The sequence below is a fragment of the Chenopodium album genome, chromosome 2 (genome assembly GCF_948465745.1).
Source record: "Chenopodium album chromosome 2, dcCheAlbu1.1, whole genome shotgun sequence".
Lineage (NCBI taxonomy): Eukaryota > Viridiplantae > Streptophyta > Magnoliopsida > Caryophyllales > Amaranthaceae > Chenopodium > Chenopodium album.
The window spans coordinates 7,471,713-7,495,391 of record NC_137835.1 but is presented as its reverse complement, the minus strand read 5'-3'; the positions used below and the strand labels follow the sequence as shown (position 1 = coordinate 7,495,391).

The 23,679-nt window shown below is 34.0% G+C and overlaps 1 protein-coding gene and 1 long non-coding RNA gene across 2 annotated transcripts; both read left to right on the top strand.

The window, feature by feature from the left end:
- Nucleotides 1-19,140: 19,140 nt before the first annotated feature.
- On the top strand, nucleotides 19,141-20,138 carry LOC145594955 (uncharacterized). Its single transcript, XM_081651307.1, has one exon. The coding sequence runs from the start codon at nucleotides 19,281-19,283 to the stop codon at nucleotides 19,857-19,859; it is 579 nt and encodes a 192-aa protein (XP_081507433.1). The 5' UTR covers nucleotides 19,141-19,280; the 3' UTR covers nucleotides 19,860-20,138.
- Nucleotides 20,139-21,027: 889 nt separating this feature from the next.
- LOC145581650 (uncharacterized) lies at nucleotides 21,028-23,088 on the top strand. Its single transcript, XR_014099657.1, has 2 exons — nucleotides 21,028-21,249; nucleotides 22,710-23,088. It is a non-coding gene; the product is annotated as an uncharacterized LOC145581650 (long non-coding RNA).
- The last annotated feature ends 591 nt before the right edge of the window (nucleotides 23,089-23,679 follow it).

Sequence of the window (23,679 nt, the reverse complement as noted above, 5' to 3'; positions counted from 1 at the left end):
CAGGAGTCCAATTGGGTGGGTGCAGTGTAACCATTCAATTTGCCTTTAAACGGCCAATTTATAGTTTTACAACTTCCGCCGATTTTATTAACTCAAAGCCTATCACGAACATTTATGACAACATATAATAAAAATATATGGTATCAAACGACATTATATGACCCCGAGATGTATCCCCTAAAATTTCAAGGTTTTTCGACACCGGGCCCCGAAACCTCCAAAATTTCTCAATAACATGGATATTAGCCTTTTATTTTGGATTTTTTTGAATTTTTTTTCGCCCGTAAATAAAAATTGCCAAAATGTTTACCATGGCCCCTAATACCCTCCGGGAATCCAATTGGGTGGGTGGAACCATTCAATTAGCCTTTAAAAGGGCCAATTTACCGGTTTATAACTTCTGCCGATTTTATTAACTTAAGCCTACCACGAACATTTATGACAACATATAATAATCATATATGGTGTCAAACGACATTATATGACCCCGAGATGTAACCCCTAAAATTTCAAGACTTTTCAACATCGGGCCCCGAAACCTCAAAAATTTCTCAAAAAACATGGATATTAGTCTTTAACTTTGGAATTTTTTGACTTACCCAAAAATTAAAATTGCCGAAATGTCTACCATGGCCCCTAATACCCATCAGGTGTCCAATTGGGTGGGTGGAACCAATCAATTTTCCATTAAACGACCAATTTACCGATTTACAACTTGCGCCGATTTCATAAATTCAAGCCTACCACGAACATTTATGACAACATATATTGATCATATATGGTTCCAAACGAAATTATATGACCCTGAGATATATCCCCGTAAATTTCAAGGCTTATAGATACCGGGCCCCGAAACCTCCAAAATTTCTCAAAAAACGTGGATATTAACGTTTATTTTTGGAATTTTTTGACTTTTTTCGCCAAGAAATGAAAATTTCTAAAATGTTTACCATGGTCCCTAATACCCTCCGGGAGTCCAATTCGGTGGGTGGAACCATCCAATTTGCCTTTAAACGACCAATTTATCGATTTACAACTTGCACCGATTTCATTACCTCAAGCCTACCACGAACATTTATGACAACATATAATAATCAATTATGGTTCCAAACGACATTATATGACCATGAGATGTATCCCCTAGAATCTCAAGGATTTTCGACACCGAGCCCCGAAACCTTATAAATTTTTCAAAAAGCATGGATATTAATCTTCAATTTTTGAATTTTTGGACTTTTTTTTAAGCCTAGAAACAAAAATTGCGGAAATGTTTACCATGATCCCTAATACCCAACGGGAGCCCAATTGGATTAGAGGAACCATCCAATTTTCCTTTAAACAACCAATTTACCGGTTTACAATTTGCACTTATTTCATTAACTCAACCCTACTACTTACATTTATGACAACATATAATGATCATATATGGTTCCAAACGGCAGTATATGACCCCGAGATATATCCCTAAAATCTCAAGACTTTTTGACACCTGTCCCCGAAACCTCCAAACATTCTCAAAAAGTGTGGATATTAGCCTTCAATTTTGGAATTTTTCACTTTTTTTCGCTCGCAAATAAAAATTGCCTAAATATTTTCCATGGTTCCTAATATCCTCTGGGAGTTCAATTGGGTGGGTGGAACCATCCAATTTGCCTTTAAACGACCAATTTAACGGTTTACAACTTGCACCGATTTCATTAACTCAAGCCTACCACGAACATTTATGACAATAAATAATGATCATATATGGTTCCAAACGGCATTATATGTCACCGAGAAATATCCCCTAGAATTTAAAGACTTTTCGACACAAGGCCCCGAGATTCCCAAGATTTCTCGAAAAGTGTGGATAATAGCCTTCAATTTAGTAATTTTTGACTTTTTTCGCCTGGAAATAAGAATTGCCGATATGTTTACCATGGTCCCTAATATCCTCTGGGAGTCCAATAGGGTGGGTGGAACCATCCAATTTGCCTTTTAACGGCCAATTTACTGGTTTATAACTTGCATTGTTTTCATTAACTCAAGTCTATCATGAACATTTATGACAAAAAATAATGATCATATATGGTTCCAAACGTCATTATATAACCCCAAGATACGTTCAGTAAAATTATTAAACTTTTCGACACCGGACCCCGAAACCTCCAAAATTTCTCATAGAGCGTGGATATTATTAGACTTTAATTTTTGAATTTTTTTTGACTTTTTTCGCCTGGAAATAAAAATAGCTGAAATGTTAACCATGATCCCTAATACCCTCCGGGAGTCTAATTGGGTGGGTGGAATCATCTAATTTTCCTTTAAACGACCAATTTACCGATTTACAACTTGCAACGATTTCATTACCTCAAACCTACCACAAACATTTATGACAACATATAATGATCAATTATGGTTCTAAACGACATTATATGACCATGAGATGTATCCTCTAGAATCTCAAGGATTTTCGACACCGAGCCCCGAAACCTCTTAAATTTCTCAACAAGCGTGGATAGTCTTCAATTTTTGAATTTCTTGACTTTTTTTTTATCCCTTGAAATTAAAATTGCCGAAATATTTTCAATGGTCCCTAATACCCTTCGGGAGCCCAATTGGATTAGTGGAACCATCAAATTTTCCTTTAAACGATCAATTTACCGGTTTACAATTTGAACCGATTTCATTAATTCAAGACTACTACTTACATTTATGACAACATATAAGGATCATATATGGTTCCAAACAGCATTATATGACCCCGATATATATCCCTATAGTCTCAAGAGTTTTTGACACCGATCCACGAAGCCTCCAAAATTTCTCAAAAAGCGTGGATATTATCCTTCAATTTTGGAATTTTTAGCTTTTTTTCGCTCGCAAATAAAAATTGTCGAAATGTTTTCCATGGTCCCTAATATCCTCCGGGAGTCCAATTGGGAGGGTGGATCTATCCAATTTGCCTCTAAACGATTAGTTTACCGGTTTACAACTTGCATCGATTTCATTAATTTATGACAATAAATAATGATCATATATATATGATTCCAAACGACATTATATGTCAGCGAGAAATATTCCCTAGAATTTTAAGACTTTTCGACACCGGACCTCGAAATCCTTCAATTTTTTTAATTTTTGACTTTTTTCGCTCGAAAATAAAGGTTACCGATATGTTTACCATGGTCCCTAATTCCCTCTGGAAGTCCAATACGGTGGGTGGAACCATCTAATTTGCCTTTAAACGGCCAATTTACCGGTTTATAACTTGCACCGATTTCATTAACTCAAGTCTATCGTGAACATTTATGACAAAAAATAATGATCATATATGGTTCCAAACGTCATTATATGACCCCAAGATGTGTTCCCTAAAATTTCAAGACTTTTTGACATCAGGCCCCGAAACCTCCAAAATTTTGCAAAATGCGTGGATATTAGACTTCAATTTTAGAATTTTTTGACTTTTTTCGCCTGGAAAAAAAAAATTGCTGAAATGTTTACCATGTTCCCTAATACCCTCAAGGAGTCCAATTCGGTGGGTGGAACCATCCAATTTTCCTTTAAACCACCAATTTACCGATTTACAACTTTCACCTTTTTCATTACTTCAAGCCTACCACAAACATTTATGACAACATATAATGATCAATAATGGTTCAAAACGGAATTATATGACCATGTTATGTATCCCCTAAAATCTCAAGGCTTGTCAACACCGAGTCACAAAACCTCCGAAATTTCTCAAAAAAAGTGGATATTAGCCTTTATTTTTGGATTTTTTTTAACTTTTTTCGCCAGGAAATAAAAATTGGTGAAATGTTTACCAAGGTCCCTAATACTCTCCGGGATTCCTATTGGGTGAGTGGAACCATCAAATTTGCTTTTAAACAACCAATTTACCAATTTACAATTTGCACCGATTTCATTACCACAATCCTACCACGGACATTTATGACAATAATAATGATCAATTATGGTTCCAAACGACATTATATGACCATGAGATGTATCCCCTAGAATCTCAAGGATTTTCGACACCGAGCCCCGAAACCTCTTAAATTTCTCTAAAAGCGTGGATATTAGTCTTCTTTTGATTTTTTTGACTTTTTTTAAGCCTAGAAATTAAAATTGCCAAAATTTTTATCATGGTTACTAATTTAATATCCTCCGGAAGCCCAATTGGATTAGTGGAACCATCCAATTTTCCTTTAAACGACCAATTTATCGGTTTACAATTTGCACCGATTTTATTTAGTCAAGCTTACTACTTACATTTATGAAACATATAATGATCATATATGGTTCCAAACGACATTATATGACCCTGATATATATCCCTAAAATCTCAAGTCTTTTTGAAACCAAGCCCCGAAACCTCCAAAATTTCTCAAAAGCGTGGATATTAGCTTTCAATTTTGGAATTTTTAGACTTTTTTTTCGCTCGCAAATAAAAATTGCCGAAATATTTTCCAAGATCCCTAATATCCTCCGGGAGTACAATTGGGTGGGTGGAACCATCCAATTTGCCTTTAAACGACAAATTTACTGGTTTACAACTTGTACCGATTTCATTAACTCAAGCCTACCAGGAACATTTATGACAATAAATAATGATCATATATGGTTCGAAATGGCATAATATTTCACCGAGAAATATCCCCTAGAATTTCAAGACTTTTTGACACCAAGCCCCGAAACCTCCAAAATTTCTCAAAGAGCGTGGATATTAGACTTCAATATTGGAATTTTTTGACTTTTTTCGCCTGGAAATAAAAGTTGTTGAAATGTTTACCATGTTCCCTAATACCCTCCGGGAGTCCAATTGGGTTGGTGGAACCATTTAATTTGCCTTTAAACGGCCAATTTACCGATTTACAACTTGTACCGATTTCATTACCTCAAGCCTACCACAAACATTTATGACAACATATAATTATCAATCATGGTTCCAAACGGCATTATATGACCAAGAGAAGTTTTCCCTAAAATCTCAAGGCTTTTCGACACCGAGCCCTGAAACCTCCAAAATTTCTCAAAAAAGTGGATAATAGCCTTTCTTTTTGGAACTTTTTGACTTTTTTCGCTATGAATTAAAAATTGCTGAAATGTTTACCTGGTCCCTAATACCCTCCGAGAGTCCAATTGGGTGGGTGGAACCATCCAATTTTCCTTTAAACGACCAATTTACCGATTTACAACTTGCACTGATTTCATTACCTCAATCCTACCACGAACATTTATGACAACATATAATGATCAATTATGGTTCCAAAAGACATTATATGACCATGAGATGTATCCCCTAGAATCTCAAGGATTTTCGACACCGAGCCTCGAAACCTCTTAAATTTCTCAAAAAGCGTGGATATTATTCTTCAATTTTTCTATTTTTTGACTTTTTTTTATGCATTGAATTTTTTTTTTCCAAAATGTTTACCATGGTTCCTAATCACTACAAAATTAAGTCAATATAGCATCAACTAAATTTGTTGCTATTCATCAAAAATTTGTTGCCAACTCTATTTAGCAACGGGTTGGAAACAAAAATTTGTTGTTGCTAAAAGGCTTGTTGCTATGGGATTTTGGCTACCAGTTGCAAAGCAATTTTGTTGCAATATTGCATACATTTAAATACATTTACCATGATTGTTGCTATTTTTGGTACATTCGTTGCCAAATTGGCAACAGATTACCATTAGTCGTTGCGAAAATTAGCAACAAATTATTAATATTAGTTCCTAAAATAGCAACAAATTATTAATGTTGGTTCCTAAAAATAGCAACAAATTATTAAAGTTGGCTCATAAAAATAGCAACAAATCATAAATATTCGTTGCTATCAACACTACGAGATAAAAACCTAATCCCTGTTAGCAATTCGGTTCAACCCGATCTCGGCCTTTACCAATCTGAAATCTCACTCAGGTCAGGTCAACTTGGCTCGACTTTTGCATGTAAGGCTCTTTGAATCCCCTGTCTTAAGAATCGCAGTTGGTAGGAGTCGAACTTGTGACCTCAAAGTCAAATGGTGAATCTCTTACCAACTATACAAAGTACTATTTAATTAATTCTATACATATAATTTATAATAAGTGAACGAAATATTAGAGACAAAATTGAAATCCGTCTCTATTTGAAGTCATTATAGCAACAAATAATAAGAAGAGGGTTTTCACAATAATTTTATACATAATAGCAAAAACTGACCTACATATAAATTAACAACAAAATGTAACACAACTTGTTTCCAATGGAACCAAATAAAAAAAATACGTTATTGTAGGGAATAATTTCAAGCCTTTAAATCCCACTAGCTTGAACCCCACTGTGATCATACACTAAAGTACAGTGGCGTCCAAAAGGGAAGAAGATAGAGCAAAAGAGTCGCCAACAAGTTTTTAGGAACTTGTAAACCGTTCACGAGATGAAGGTTACACCCCTTAATGATCCAAGAGATCGTCAACTCCATAAGGTCATGAACCAAATAAGGGTTCGGGGATGATGGTACAAATCCAACCTAAAAGAGATTGAACCTGCCCTAATAATAGGCCTCTACTTTATTCTGATCGTATTCATGTGCGCTTTCTAATTAACATGCAATCATTAAGATTAACCCTAAACCTGTTTATCTATGTTGGTTGAATATAATGTACAAATAAATCTATTATTGGCGATCACTTGAAATTATAATCAAAGTTAACCTAACAAGATTATTAATTATCTTATATAAGCGTGATTACAAGTACCAAATTCCCTTTAAACATGCATAAAGACGTGATCAAGCAATAACAATAAATATCAAGCAACAATAAATAATATCATGAATAATCATAACAATAATAATCATCATAAATTATAACAATTATAATAAATATTATAATCATAAAATCATAATCATAGCAATCATAATTAATAATAATTATAATAATCATAACAATAATTATAATAATATTCATGTTAAAGCATAATAAAAATAGCAAGATCATAGGCATGATACTAACAAGATTAATAACAAATCCTAGCATGTCACTAAGCAATAAAAATCAAATCTTTAACCCTAACATGATACTAACAATCATAAATATTAGGAAGAACATAGGAAGCATCGTAACAATCATATTTAATATTAAAATTACCCTAGACATGATACTAGGAATATCATAATAACAATGTAAACATGATTTCTACATCATAACATCAATAAAAACCATTAAAGTACTTACTTTGATGCCTCGTACCTCTTTCTAATAACAAAATACACACGTTAGTAACTTCAAGGAAAATAATCAACAAAACAATTAAATTAAATAATTGAAATAGAGATTTGGGACCAAACCCTCAGAAATTAAAACCTTTCACGTCTAGGGAGAAGACAACTTCGAATATGGCTAGGTGTTTCTAGATCTTGCGAATGCGGAATTTTGTATGAAAAAAGCAAAGAAAGAAAGAATTGAATGTTTAAGAGAGATGAATGATTTAGAGAATGCTAAAGAATTAATGATTGTCGATGATTATTGATGAATGAAAACGGAGTTTTAAATACGATATTTGTAGAGAAAATCAGCCAAAAAGATAAATTAGACAAAACAGAGTATGACGCTCAGAAAACAGAGCTGGCGCCAACCCTGGCTAGCTGGCGCCAGGCACCAGCACTAGCGCCAGGCGCCAATGGCTAGCGCCAGGCCTGGTTCCAGGCGCCAAGGCCTGGGGTTAGGCGCCAAGCCTGATTCCAACGCGTTTTCGAAAATCCAATAAGTTTACCGTACGGGAGGATAAATAATATAATTTCTTTGAAAATGCTATTTGATTTTAAATAAAACTCTGAAAAGTCAACAAAAGTCAATTTATCAATGCTAATTGAATTAGGAATGAAAAGAACCTTCTAGAAGAATCTAGAAGACTAAAACCATTCCTAATTACATTAGGAATGATAAATCATATTAGGCCCTCCCCTATATCATTGGGCCGTACATAAAGCTCAAACCAGGCCCAGTTTGGTAAATTGGCCATAACTTCCTCAATATTCATCGGAATTGGGCTTATAATATATCGTTGGAAAGGTCTTTGTAAGCCCCATCCAACTACACTACTATTGGACCCATATCATGGACCAACCAAACTGGATTGGCTGTTTTCTTAAAATAAGTTTTCAAAAACAGAGAGAAGAGAAAAGAAATAAAAACTATCCGCAACACTAGACCTTTCCACACTTTCGTTTCATTCGATTATGATTCGACGTGATAGGTACTCGTCACTGGGTTTGGTTTTGGGGAGACACAAATGGGTGTCTACAGAAGCCCTCACTTTGACTGAGTTTGGAGAAACGCAAGTTTCGAAAACAAAAGTCAAAGTATCGATAGGGACGGAGAATGATTCAGAACGTTCTGCGATCCTAAATCAATCTTGCAACGCCGATACCTGCAAAACTAGCATTAGTTAAATAGATAAAAGAGTTAAGAAACGCATATCTTGCACCGTCGAGCACACGTCTCTAAAAGTAACCAATTGTCTTGATGACCTCTACAAGCTAGAGAGTGCCATCCCGCTTGAAAACTGCTACGCCTGTAACTGCTTCCAACTAGAAGATTGCTTCGCCAGAAACGATCTTCCCCCGCTATGATAATATTCCACGTCTAAGGGAACACTATCGAAGATTATTTCTCTTGAAACAATCCTCATTGATAATATTCCACATCCTAGGGAATACCATCGAAGATAACTTCGCCCGAAATTACCTCCAGTTGTTCGTGACAACTTTCCACAATCTAGGGAATGCCACCTTGCTGCTTCAAAGAGCTTCTTTTTTTTCCGCTGTGATAGTCTTCGAAAAGATCACTGCTTTTTAATATTTGCTATGCCAGTACGTCGGCGCTTTGCTGCTTGTGAACCAGTATGTCAGTGCTTTTGCTGTGATGACAATCCTCTTTTCTTTAGGAATAGTTGCCAACATAACTCTCGTATGATGAATGACAATCCGATTTAGGGAAAGTTGTCAATGCCACGTAACAATCCATCCTTGGAAATGTTGCCACGATGAAGCGACAATCCGTATCTCGGAAAATTTGCCAAAATCCAATTTTTGGAAAAGTTGCCAATGCTTCGTAACAATCTTTCATAAGAACTTTGCTACGATCGACAATCCACATCTTGGAATATAACTCTTGAAAGCAATCCACCTTGGAAATTTGCCAACGCTTATGCGACAATCCTTTTAGGAAAATATTGCCACAATTGACAATCCGCGTCTTGGAACATTTGCAAAAAAGAGTCGACTGGCAATCCACTTCGGGAAAATTTGCCACTTGCTGAAATGAATGACAATCCACGTTGAGGAACCTTTGCCGAAATTTATGATGAATAGAGACCTACAACAATCCTTTGGGAAATTTTGCCATAGGGAACTGGGTGTATGGCAATCCAATCTCGGAAAACTTGCCAGCGATGTATGAATGTATGACAATCCGAACTTGGAAAAACTTGCCAATAAAGAAGGAGCACGACAATCCACGCTTGGAAACTTTGCCAGAGATGACAATCCAATCTTGGAAAAATTGTCGTTGAAGAAGATGCACGACAATCCATTTTTGGAAATATTGTCGGTTGGGGATGACAATCCATTTTTTGGAAATCTTTGTCGTTTAATAAGAATGCGCGACAATCCATATTTGGAAATATTGTCGTTTAAGTGCTTGCTTTTGAACCGATGCTTTGGTGCTTGTAATGAGCCAATACTTAGGCGCTTAAGCTAAGTGAGACGATCTTTCGTCAGTTCGATCACTTAGACCGTAATCAAATCGACTACTCAATTATGTCAAATTGCTTATAGGGGCTAACTGGCGTACCAAGGAACCCAAAATTGTTGTTCTGTCGCTGCTGAAATATCTCTGGCGCCAGTAATTGGAGTAGGGTCCTCCCTATTCTGCTGCACCTGTATTTATTTTGACTATAGAACTTTGCCAATCTTTTTAATTATCTTAAGATTGACCTAAGGTTTAGCATTGCTTGACTCATTGACTTGACACGACTCAAGGCATAAACTTGACTCGATATTATTGACTAACTCGAGGTTGACTCGATTGAAAGTGAAATGACATGCGTGACTCAAATCAAAGTGATACGTCACGACATGACTCAATTTGTACATGACTCGTGTGTGCATTGCAATGTGATCGTGCGACTCGAAAATGCAAAAATTTTCCGTCATTTTTGTGGAGGGTACCGACTTTCTCCCGAAAAAGAAAGAGGCGAAAAAGAATCGAAGGTTGAAAATGCATGTTGAATGAGCTTAGTCAGATGTTATTTGATACTGTCTCTCAAGGTGCAAGGATTAATCCATCCTAGGCTATCTCAATGGTTGACTCAATGATGAAAGCATTTGGGTAACTTAGGCACGGAGGCTAAGCACTTCATATTCCAAAATTTCTAAAAAAGTGTGGATATTTGCCTTTAATTTTGGAATTTTTAGACTTTTTTTCGCTCGCAAATAAAAATTGCCGAAATGTTTTCCATAGTCCCTAATATCTTTCGGGAGTCCAATTGGGTGGGTGGAACCATCCAATTAGCCTTTAAACGACCAATTTGCCGGTTTACAACTTACACCGATTTCATTAACTCAAGCCTACCAGGAACATTTATGACAATAAATAATGATCATATATGGTTCCAAACGTCATTATATGTCACCGAAAAATATTCCCTAGAATTTCAAGACTTTTTGATACCAGGCCTTGTAATGCCCAAAATTTCTCAAAAAGTGTGGATAATAGCCTTTAATTTTGTAATTTTTGACTTTTTTTCCGCCCGAAAATAAAAATTACCGATATGTTTACCATGGTCCCTAATACCCTCTAGGAATCCAATTGGGTGGGTGGAACCATCCAATTTTCCTTTAAATGGCCAATTAACCGGTTTATAACTTGAACCGATGTCATTAACTCAAGTTTATCATGAACATTTATGACAAAAAATAATGATCATATATGGTTCCAAACGTCATTATATGACCCCAAGATGTGTTTCCTTAAATTTCAACACTTTTCGACACCGGGACCCGAAACCTCCAAAATTTCTCAAAAAGCGTGGATATTAGACTTTAATTTTGGAATTTTTTTTTACTTCTTTCGCCTGGAAATAAAAAATTGCTGAAATGTTTACCATGTTCCCTAATACCCTCCGGGAGTCCAATTGGGTGGGTGGAACCATCTAATTTGCCTTTAAACGGCCAATTTACCGATTTACAATTTGCACCGATTTCATCACCTCAAGCCTACCACAAACATTTATGACAACATATAATGATCAATTATGGTTTCAACGGCATTATATGACCATGAGATGTATCTCCTAAAATGTCAAGGTTTTTCGACACCGAGCCCTGAAACTTTAAAAATTTCTCAAAAAAATGTGGATATTAGCCTTTATTTTTGGAATTTTTTGACTTTTTTCGCCAAAAAATAAAAATTGGTGAAATGTTTACCATGGTCCCTAATACCCTCCGGGAGTCCAATTGGGTGGGTGGAACCATCTAATTTGCCTTTAAACGACCAATTTATCGATTTACAACTTGCACTGATTTCATTACCTTAAGCCTACCACGGACATTTATGACAACATATAATGATCAATTATGGTTCCAAGTGACATTATATGACCATTAGATGTATCCCCTATAATCTCAAGGATTTTTGACAATGAGCCCCGAAACCTCTTAAATTTCTTAAAAAGCGTGGATATTAGTCTTCAATTTTTTTTACTTTTTTTAAGCCTAGAAATAAAAATTTCCGAAATGTATATATATCATGGTCCCTAATGCCCTCCGGGCTCCGGGAGCCCAATTGGATTAGTGGAACCATCCAATTTTCCTTTAAACGACCAATTTACCGGTTTCCGATTTCATTAATTCAAGCCTACTACTTACATTTATGACAACATATAATGATCATATATGGTTCCAAACGACATTATATGACCCCGAGATATATCCCTAAAATCTCAAGACTTTTTGACACCGGGCCCCGAAACCTCTAAAAATTCTCAAAAAGTGTGGATATTTGCCTTTAATTTTGGAATTTTTAGACTTTTTTCGCTTGCAAAAAAAAATTGCCGAAATATTTTCCATAATCCCTAATATCCTCCGGGAGTCCAATTGGGTGGGTGAATCCATCTAATTTGCCTTTAAACGACCAATTTACCGGTTTACAACTTGCACCGATTTCATTAACTCAAGCCTACCAGGAACATTTATGATAATAAATAATGATCATATATGGTTCCAAACGGCATTATATGTCACTGAAAAGTATTCCCTAGAATTTCAAGGCTTTTTTGACACCGGGCCTTGTAATCCCCAAAATTTCTCAAAAAGTGTGGATAATAGCCTTCAATTTTGTAATTTTTGACTTTTTTTCGCCCAAAAATAAAAAATTACCGATATGTTTACCATGGTCCCTAATATCATCTGGGTGTCCAATTGGGTGGGTGGAACCATCCAATTTTCCTTTAAACGGCCAATTTACCGGTTTATAACTCTCAGCGATTTCATTAACTCAAGTCTATCATGAACATTTATGACAAAAAATAATGATCATATATGGTTCCAAACGTCATTATATGACCCCAAGATGTGTTCCCTAAAATTTTAAAACTTTTCGACACCGGGCCCCGAAACCTCCAAAATTTCTCAAAAAGCGTGGATATTAGACTTCAATTTTGGAATTTTTTGACTTTTTTTGCGTGGAAATAAAAAATTGCTGAAATGTTTACAATGTTCCCCAATATCCTCTGGGAGTCCAATTTGGTGGGTGGAACCATGCAATTTGCCTTTAAACGGCCAATTTACCGATTTACAATTTGCACCGATTTTATCACTTCACGCCTACCACAAATATTTATGACAACATATAATGATCAATTATTGTTCCAACGGCATTATATGACACTACTACAAAACTTGGAAAAGAAATCCCCAATAAGAGACCCATTATTTAAATATTGGGTTTGTTTAATCTAGGAGATCCAATATTTAAAATAACGGGTCTGTTATGTGTATTAGGGCCCACATCTTTGATTATAGTAAAAAAAAAAAAAAAGGAGAGATACGAAACCTGTCGACAGATATAACAGGTCTCTTATGTTAATCAATTATGGCCCACACCTTCTATGGGATTAAAATATGAGAAATAATAGACCCATAGATAACTTAACGGTTCTCTTATCTTTGTTCACGAACGAACTGATGCTCTCCTATATTCTATTTATCATCTTCATTTGTCATTCTCTCACCTCAAAACCCTAACCTCTCCACCCAAAAAATTTCATAATACTCCGCCGTTTCTCGTCCTTCCTCTATTATACTCCATTAAAGATCTGCAAATAGTCGAATTTAAATTAGCAGTTGTAGCACTTCTTTCTATCTTTGTTTGCTTCGTATATTACATGAGCAAATGGGATTCAACTTCCCTACCACTCTCTTGTAAAAAAACCACATAATCTCGATGAAACACAAGAGACAAGACATTAACGAAGATTCTCCAACTCTCGCGGGAAAGTAGAACGGCTCGTGTCACAGATTCGTCGAGCGTCCATTGCGTGATTGTGCGCTTCTTTCACTTTGATCTCGGAAGCAAGTGTAATATCCAATCAATGCTTAATTATGCTCAAAGACGCCAAATTCCAGCAGGTTATTCGTGGTTTATTTCAGGCGTTATTTGGGAAACGTTGACCGAGTCTATAGGAAGAAGTGGGTTGTTCACAATTAACAGAAGAGTAAAGATGATGTGAACGCCTTCACCGGGAATCCATCCATCAAAGGTGTTACTAACGGATTGGAGGAAGTATGACCAAAATTAATTGCTTCTTGATTTTTTTATTTTGTTTTTTTTTTTTAATTTTTTTTGAAGGGTCCTGATTCTTGATTTGATTTATGAATGGTACTGATGGTATGTATTGACATTTGTAAAGTATAGTGGCAAATATATCTTAATTGATCTTTGTTTTAAATAAACTTTAGTCGTATATTTGTGAAGTATGTATTGGTATTTGTAAAGTATAGTAGCAAATAAATTTTAGTCGTATATCGTAGCTATTTAATTATTTTTTATATTGATATTTATAATTCTAAATATTATGGGTTTTGTAAAATAAAATAAATATAATTTTTTTTTAAAAAAATTGGGGAGGCAAAGAGACCCCATATCTTTAATACGGGGTCTGAACTTTTTTAGTTGAGAGACCCTATCTCTCCAAAGACGGCTCTCTTCCCCCATTAAAATATTCTTTGATTAATGAGTATAACAGACCCCTTTTCTCTTGCAACGGGTCTTTTCTTTCTTCAAAACAGACCCCCTCTCTATATTAGGTCTCTTTATCAAACAGACCTCTGAGATAGAGACCCGTTCAAAAGGGGTTTGTAAGGCATATTTGGACGGATCTCTTTGCTTGTTTTTGTAGTAGTGTGACCATGTGTATCCCCTAAAAAATCAAGGCTTTTCGACACCAAGCCCTGAAACCTCAAAAATTTCTCAAAAAACGTGGATATTAGCCTTTATTTTTGGAATTTTTTGACTTTTTTTCGCCATGAAATAAAAATTGGTGAAATGTTTACCATGGTCTCTAATACCATCCGGGAGTCCAATTGGGTGGGTGGAACCATCTAATTTGCCTTTATACGACCAATTTATCGATTTACAACTTGCACCGATTTCATTACCTTAAACCTACGGACATTTATGACTCTATATAATGATCAATTATGGTTCCAAACGACATTATATGACCATGAGATGTATCCCATATAATCTCAAGGATTTTCGTCAATGAGCCCCGAAACCTCTTAAATTTCTTAAAAAACGTGGATATTCGTCTTCAATTTTTGAAATTTTTTACTTTTTTTTAAGGCTAGAAATAAAAATTGCCTAAATGTATATCATGGTCCCTAATTCCCTCTGGGATCCTAATTGGATTAGTGAAACAATCCAATTTTCCTTTAAACGACCAATTTACCGGTTTACAATTTATACCGATTTCATTAATTTAAGCCTACTACTTACATTTATGACAACATATAATTATCATATATGGTTCTAAACGGCATTATATGACACCGAGAAATATCCCTAAAATCTCAAGACTTTTTGACACCGGGCCCCGAAACCTCCAAAATTTCTAAAAAAGTGTGGATATTTGCCGAATTTTTAGACTTATTTTCGCTCGAAAATAAAAATTGCCGAAATGTTTTCTATAGTCCCTAATATTCTCCGGGAGTCCAATTGGGTTGGTGGAACCATCCAATTTGCCTTTGAACGACCAATTTACCGGTTTACAACTTGCACATCTTTCATTAACTCAAGCCTACCAGGAACATTTATGACAATAAATTATGATCATATATGGTTCCAAACGGCATTATATGTCACCGAAAAGTATTCCCTAGAATTTCAAGACTTTTTGACACCGGGCCTTGTAATCCCCAAAATTTCTCAAAAAGTGTGGATAATAGCCTTCAATTTTGTAATTTTTGACTTTTTTTCGCCCGAAAATAAAAATTACCGATATGTTTACCATGGTCCCTAATACCCTTTGGGAGTCCAATAGGGTGGGTGGAACCATCCAATTTGCCTTTAAACGGCCAATTTACCGGTTTATAACTCTCACCGATTTTATTAACTCAAGTCTATCATGAACATTTATGACAAAAAATAAAGATCATATATGGTTCCAAACGTTATTATATGACCCCAAGATGTGTTTCCTAAAATTTCAAGACTTTTCGACACCGGGCCCCGAAACATCCAAAATTTCTCAAAAAGCGTGGATATTAGACTTAAATTTTGGAATTTTTTTGACTTTTTAGCCTGGAAATAAAAATTGCTGAAATGTTTACCATGTTCCCTAATACCCTTCGGGAGTCCAATTGGGTGGGTGGAACCATCCAATTTGCCTTTAAACGACCAATTTACCGATTTACAATTTGCACCAATTTCATCACCTCAAGCCTACCACAAACATTTATGACAACATATAATGATCAATTATGGTTCCAACGGCATTATATGACCAAGAGATGTATCCCCTAAAATCTCAAGGAGTTTCGACACCGAGCCCCGAAACCTCCAAAACTTATGAAAAAGCGTGGATATTAGCCTTCAATTTTGGAATTTTTGACTTTTTTTCGTCCAGAGATAAAAATTACCGAACCCTAATACCCTCCGGGTGTCCAATTGGGTGGGTGTAACCATCCAATTTTCCATTAAACGGCCAACAATTTACTGGTTTACAATTTGCATCGATTTCATTGAATCAAGCCTACCACGAACATTTATGATAATATATAATGATCATATATGGTTCCAAACGGTATTATATGACCTCGAGATGTATCTCCTAAAATCTCAAGACTTTTCTTCACCGGGCCCCGAAACCTACAAAAAATTCACAAAAAGAGTGGATATTAGTTTACAATTTTGGAATTTTTCGACTTTTTTTTTGCCTGAAAATAAAAATTGCTGAAATATTTACCATGCTCCATAATACCCTCGAGAGTCCAATTGGGTTGGTGGTGTAGACACCTACTTTTTGCCTCTTTTCCCGAAAGGAAGTGCGATGATGTTACAAAAACCTGTTCTTCATGCTAGATGATCATAGTTGAAGTGTTTATATATGGACTAACGAAATGCATTATTCACTTAATTTTGTGTTTTTGTAAAAAAAAATTGTCAAACATACCATGTGGCACGCGCAACTGCCAAAGTTGCGCGCGCCCTCCAAGCGCAAGTTCAGAAGTTCTGTGCGGCCCTTCCGCGCAACTCTCTGACTTGTGCGAGCCCACTGTTCTATGTTGACTTTGACTTGCTATGAGAAATGTCATACGGAGAAAACGATATTACCGCTTCAAGGTTTATCGTTAAGTAGGTGCTAAAAATCTCTTTAGCTAACAACGTTGTCTAACTTAGTTACTTTTATCGCCTTTTTCAAAAATTTCAAAACAAAGTTTTCTATCGTTGCAAAAAAAAAAAAAGAAAGCATGTGGTAGATGCTACTCTTGAAGTTGCACTTAGCCACGTACCACCTTAGCGCAAGACGGAATATTGCGCGCGATAATATTTTTTATTATGATGATTCGTTTACGTACTTTATAATTGAACTAATGACATTACTTCTTATGAGGTTCGTCATTAGAAGTTCGCATCCCTTAATAGGACGTCATCAATATGTTTATTCTTAAACGTAAACATTTTCGTGTTCATTATTTTTTTAGTTGTAAATTGATCAACCTTGATTTAAGAGTATAATTTATTTACCTCTTCTATGGTTTAAAAAGAAAATCCCGAGAACCTTACTTGGGATGATTGCCTCACACGAAAAAAAAGAGAAATAGAACGGAAAAAAAAGAGAAAAAACGTTCTTAAAAAAAAAGGAAAAAAAAAGAGTATGATACAAGAAAAAATATTATTTTCAAAAAAAAAAAAAAAGAGAGAGAGAAGATAATGAATGATAAAACCAAGAAAATGATTTAGATTTTACATTCGGAGGCCATCATTCTTTCTAAGCAAATAATAATATATTATTCTTTAAAGATGAGCAATATGAGAATCATATTTTTAAAAAAATGATATAGATCTCTATTGTAATCTAAATGATCAACAAATACCATAGTATATTTGATCATTTTAAGGAGTGTGTTGGGTCGATTAATATTCCTTTACATAAATGTTCATTTATATATTAGTAAACGGTCATTCACATATTAATAAACGATTTAGAATTCTAATATTGTCTAGTTTTGGCCACCTTATTCATATATTTTCTATAGGTCTAATTAATTTAGTTAATATTGAAAACTATATATTTTATATGCTTGTTTGAATTTAACACTTGTTCAGGTTCATATTGAAAGATGTTCATTTATATTTTAATACTTGTTCATTCTCGTATTGAACATGTAGGATCATTTCCTAACAAATTTTTACATTTTGGAATCTACTAAATAAATGCTTATTTCTAATAATTTATGAATTCATTCTAATATTGGTAGCTATGTGATACAAAACATCTTATTCATGCATTCGATATTTTTAATATTGATTGCTCTTCCTTATGAAAGTAAACCAGTCATTTATGATCAATAATACAAAACTCAATGCTCATATAAGAAAAGCAATATGTTCATAAACAAAAATCTAAATGTTCAAACAACTTCATTAATCGTGATAGTCTTTTCGATTTCCCGAACAATAATATTTCGTACCCTAAAAAAAATAGAGTGGTAAATTAGGACCGATAAATCTGTAGGGGGGAGAGTAGAGACCCAAAACATGGCTTTTCACTATTTTCATAAAACTAACCAAAAAGATAATTTAAGATGAAACCGGGTAAAGTAGTGATCAAACCAACACTTATCTTACAATTCATTCTTAAATTAAAATTATTAATGTTCATTTTCATATTGATAAATGTCCAAAATACTTTCATATTGATATATGATCATTTCATTTAATAAATGTATACATTGTGATATTTGATTGTTATATTGTTTGTTAGATTACATTTAAAATTATTCTTACAGCTATTATCTTTTATAGGGTATCAACTAAACCGGTCAGGTTACAAGTACATTATTTTTCAATAGATCAGAGTGAAAGTAAAAAGGTTTTGTCCAATTTTATCTTAATGAGATTCAATGTTTTTATATCCAATAATTATGTACATATTACTCTTAATTAACTACCCTCCTTTACTCCAACTACACTAACCCTAATTGCATTAATAAGTAAGAATTCTAAATGTTTACATACGTTGTTTATTTGTTCAAACAAGTCGAATCTCTTACAAGAATTGAAAAGTGAGTACTCCTCCATTTTACATTATAAGCAACAATTAAATTTTTTTAATATCTCACAAAAAAAATACCCAACTATTTTACATATATATTACACTTGCACTACTGATTTGATGAGTGATGACACATTATTATAAAAATTGAAGAAGTACAACTAGTTTGAGCAATTTGTGATATGATTCCAATTCCAACCATATTGTCTCACAAAAGACCAAAACTATGTCCCCTTTTATATGTGTTTTGCCAGCTAAATTTCTAAGCTCACACATGCATGCTATAGATGCAACTCGATCTTTTTTTGGTTTATTTTATATAGAGAAATTAAACTATACACTAAAATGTTGTCTAAATTCGTTCTTACAATGTCATGCATAAAACCTATAAAATACCACCCCTTTAACATCATTCTCTTCATCTCTACGTATACTAATTAAGTAGAGCTATATAAAACAATAATAACATGGCATCTACATTATTCTCCAAATCCCTAGTCCTTTTCCTTGCCCTCAATCTTCTCTTCTTCTCCCTCGTCTCCGCTTGTGGAGAATGTGGTGGTGGAAGCGGTTACCCTAAGCCCAACCCCAAACCCAGCCCCAAACCTAGTACACCATACCCTGGAAGCGGCGGAACCCCAGGTAGGGGTTACCCAGGATCTGGAGGCACCCCCTCAACCGGAGGTGGAGGTGGAGGTGGAAGTGGAGGAGGAGGAGGAGGAGGTGGAGGAGGAGGAGGAGGAGGAGGTGGTGGTGGTGGAGGCGGGGGTGGAGGCTCATCAATTGGGGCTTGCCCAACTGACGCCCTTAAATTGGGTGTGTGTGCAAATGTGCTAAGTGGTTTGCTCAACCTTAACATTGGTACACCACCAAAGACACCATGCTGCCCCCTCATTCAAGGGCTCATCGATGCCGAGGCTGCTGTATGCCTTTGCACTGCCATTAGGGCTAACATCTTGGGCATCAACTTGAACATCCCTCTCTCTCTTAGCTTGCTTGTTAACTACTGCGGCACCAATGTTCCTCGGGGCTTCCAGTGTCCTTAATAATTGACTAGCTTTAATATGCCATATACCATCTTACGTGGCCGTGTCCATTATTATTTTGACGAGTCGTCTTAATCTATAACGTCTAGCTTGATCTAATATGATGTACTACTATTGTAGTTGACATCAAAAAAATGAATAAGCGATGGCATAATGGTTAACTTCTTGTTTCCATTTAATTGCCACATTGCAGTATAGTATTTCGTATTTAATTACCATTTACCAATTTTTACTATTGTGTACGAGTATTATACTATGTGCTATTAATTGTTTTGAATACGTCTCTTCCCAAATGAAGAACATAAATAGATTGTTCTTCTATATTTAATAGACACTTCACCTGTGAGATAACACCCTCAGTCGGCCCAAATAATACTAATAAGGGTGAAAGCAAATTTCACATGTTTAGGAATTGAAATTGGTACAACAATACAAAATTACAACCACCGCGTACCCCAAAGGAAGTAGAAAATTAGGCACGGGTAGTGGTGGTCATTCATAACTCTTTGGAACTTCATTTCCACATTTGCTAATTACGATTAGAAGAATAAGATCAATGGGGATGTTAAGGGGACCAATGTTTAAGATATTGGCATGGACTGCAGTTCAAAGACAGATGGAAGCATCAAGCTTGATAAGGTTACTTACACTCCAATATCATTATTTGCACATACATTTAACTAAGGGTCTCTTTGGGTCATGTTTCAAGAGATTGGGGTACAAATGTAGAGCAGGCCAATCGATCTACTCCAAAAATGTTCAATGCGAAAAAAAGAAGTTATCTTGAGGGCCATTATTAACGCTTTTAATTTTGGATGATAGTTAACCACATTATAACTTTAATAATGTACTTTATGAAACGTAAACAGAACTGAATTATTGACGACTAAATATTTGTTCAATCAATTATTATTCCAACCAGTCATTTATATAGAATGCAAAGGGAGTAGCCCTTTGTAACAATCGGATTTTAGTAGCACCAAATGCAAATTTACCAATTAGTTGTTGTAGTCTGGGATTGTTGGCATTAGCACTGGACAATAATGTGTCGCAACAAATATATATATATATATATATATATATATATATATATATATATATATATATATATATATATATATATATATATATATATATATATAGGGGAGGGATCCGGTGAGAATAGTTCTTTATATGAGAAATCTATCATATATGAGAATACATCACAACCCTAAATAGAACAAGATCCAACAGCTGAGATCACTCCAAGAGTAATGGCAAAAGTGTAAATTTGCGCTCAAATAAAACCCTTCCTACCCACACATTCAACTCATCCTCCAAACCCATGCTCAAATTACCAGCTTCTCTCTCTCTCCATAAAGCTTGACTTTCTCTCTCCTCTTGTTCTTAGGTAAGTAATTCAATTCTTATGATTCAATTCTTTTTACTCATTATATTCTTATGATTTTTGCTGTGATTTGTTTGAGCATTTTTATGCGATTTTTCCCAATTTTTTAAGCGATTTTTTGCTTCGATTTTTATGCAATTTTTCTTAGTTTTTTCACAATTTTTTCCCTGATTTTGGCGATTTTTATGCTCGAGTTTGTTCGTTTTATGTTTGATTTATGTTCGATTTTTGGTTTCTGTTCGATTTTTGCGATTTATATGCGTTTTTTTTCGAATTTCCATCTTATTTTCGAATTTTTGATTTAAATTTGATTCTTACAATCAAAAATATGGTTTCAATTTTATTTTAAATTGATATATATATATATATATATATATATATATATATATATATATATATATATATATATATATATATAAATTTATTGATCTTGATTGCTTGGATTGAATTTGTGTATATTATCAGTGTTTCATTTGAAATTTGTAATCTGAATTTTTGCAGGTTCATAATATTAGGTTGAAAATTATGGATGAACAAAAATCGTAGAACATGGTTGAAATTTTTCTAACATGTATGTACAAATTTAGAACGTGTTAAAAAAGCAAGGGAAAGTAATAATTGAGGATGTAGATGAGTAAAATTTGATGAATAATTTAGAGCATTTGATAAATAATTTAGAACAAATGAGTAAAATTTTGGAACATGTTCTGATTTTTCTAAGGGGGTGTCTAAATAACAATGTAGAACGTATGAGTCATAAATTAGAACATATAAGTAAAAATTTAGAACAAACATCTTAATTAGGTAAACTTTAGTTTTGAATTTATGCTCTATATATAATAAATCTCTTTGTTTTAAATCAAATTTGCATGTACACTTTGAATTAATTATTATAATATTGTTCTAATTTCATACTCATATGTTCTAAATCTTAAATTGTTTTTTCTAAAAAACTTACATGATCTAAGATTGTTATTCAAATGTTCTAAAAATTGTTTCTAATGTTCTAAATTTTTAGTCTAATGTTCCAAATTATATTTTATATGCTCATAAGCTTTAACAACTAACTCTTCATTCAAATGTACTTAATAGTGATTCTTATGTTCCGATTACAATTAAATAAACTTCATTATTGAAATTAAGCTCTTAAAAATTAGTCTTCTGTTCAAATCATATGTTCTAAATATTTAATCACGTGTTCTAAAATTTTTTATCATATGTTCTAAATTTTATTCACATGTTGTAAAATTTATTTTTAATGTTATAAAGTTTTAGTCTAATGGTCCAAATTATGTTTTATAAACTCATTACCTTTATGCTCTAAATAATTAAGTAAACTTCAGCCTTAAATCTATTCTCTAAATAATGTCTTCTGTTCTGAGTTAATCACGTGTTCTAAATATTTAATCACGTGTTCTAAATTTTTAATATGTTCTAAATATTTAATCACGTGTTCTAAATAGGTACTGCTATATTTCGTGTGTAATGAAATTTGATCTTCTTGTTCTAAACAAGTGCAACATGGCATTTACTCCATTTACAAGGGTTGATCATCACAAGAGTTGCATCACTTTTGCGGCTGGTTTCATAGCAAAGGAAGATATTGAATCATTTGAGTGGTTGTTCAAAACATGATTGTGTTAGTTTGGCAGAGGGCGATGATGAAGATATCAAAGACTTTGTGATTAATCTTCAATGATTGAGGCTGAATTTGGAAGCTAAGAGGAATGCAAGAAGTAATGTTGAAAATAATGCTACTAGCATATGTTGTGGGGAATTGAGTCACCATGATATTCAAAATTGTCCAAAGAAAGTTAGATGATACTTAATGATTTTAGAACATTTTTTTGAATTTGTGTATTGAATAACACTTTTTTTGTAGTATAAAAATGATTATAGTTTGAATTTAATACATATACTTCGTATGTATTGAAGTTTAGAACATATGACTAAAAATTTAGAACATATGAGTTATAATTAGTAATCATGTGTGTTGTATGTTTCCGATGCGATTTCAAAATTTTAATTTAGACCATAATTAGTAATCATGTGTGTTGTATGTATCACTTAAATTCTTAGTTCTTGAATACATAAGTACTATTTTTTAATTCATGTGTTTTGTATGTTTTCGATGGGATTTCAAAATTAAAAATTTAGACCATAATGATTTAAATTGGTGGGAGGGTGTGCTGCATGACTTTAAATTTCATTCAGATGTATTTGGGTGGGAGGATATGAGTAAAAAATGGAATATATGAGTTTTAATATAAAAAATATGAGTTATAATTTAAAACATATATAAACATATAATTTAGAATATAAGGCTAAAATTTTAGAACATATGAGTAATAATTTAGAACCAATTTATAAAAATTTAGAACTTATGGGCTTATGGGTAAAAAATTAGAACATATGACTAATATTTTACAATAA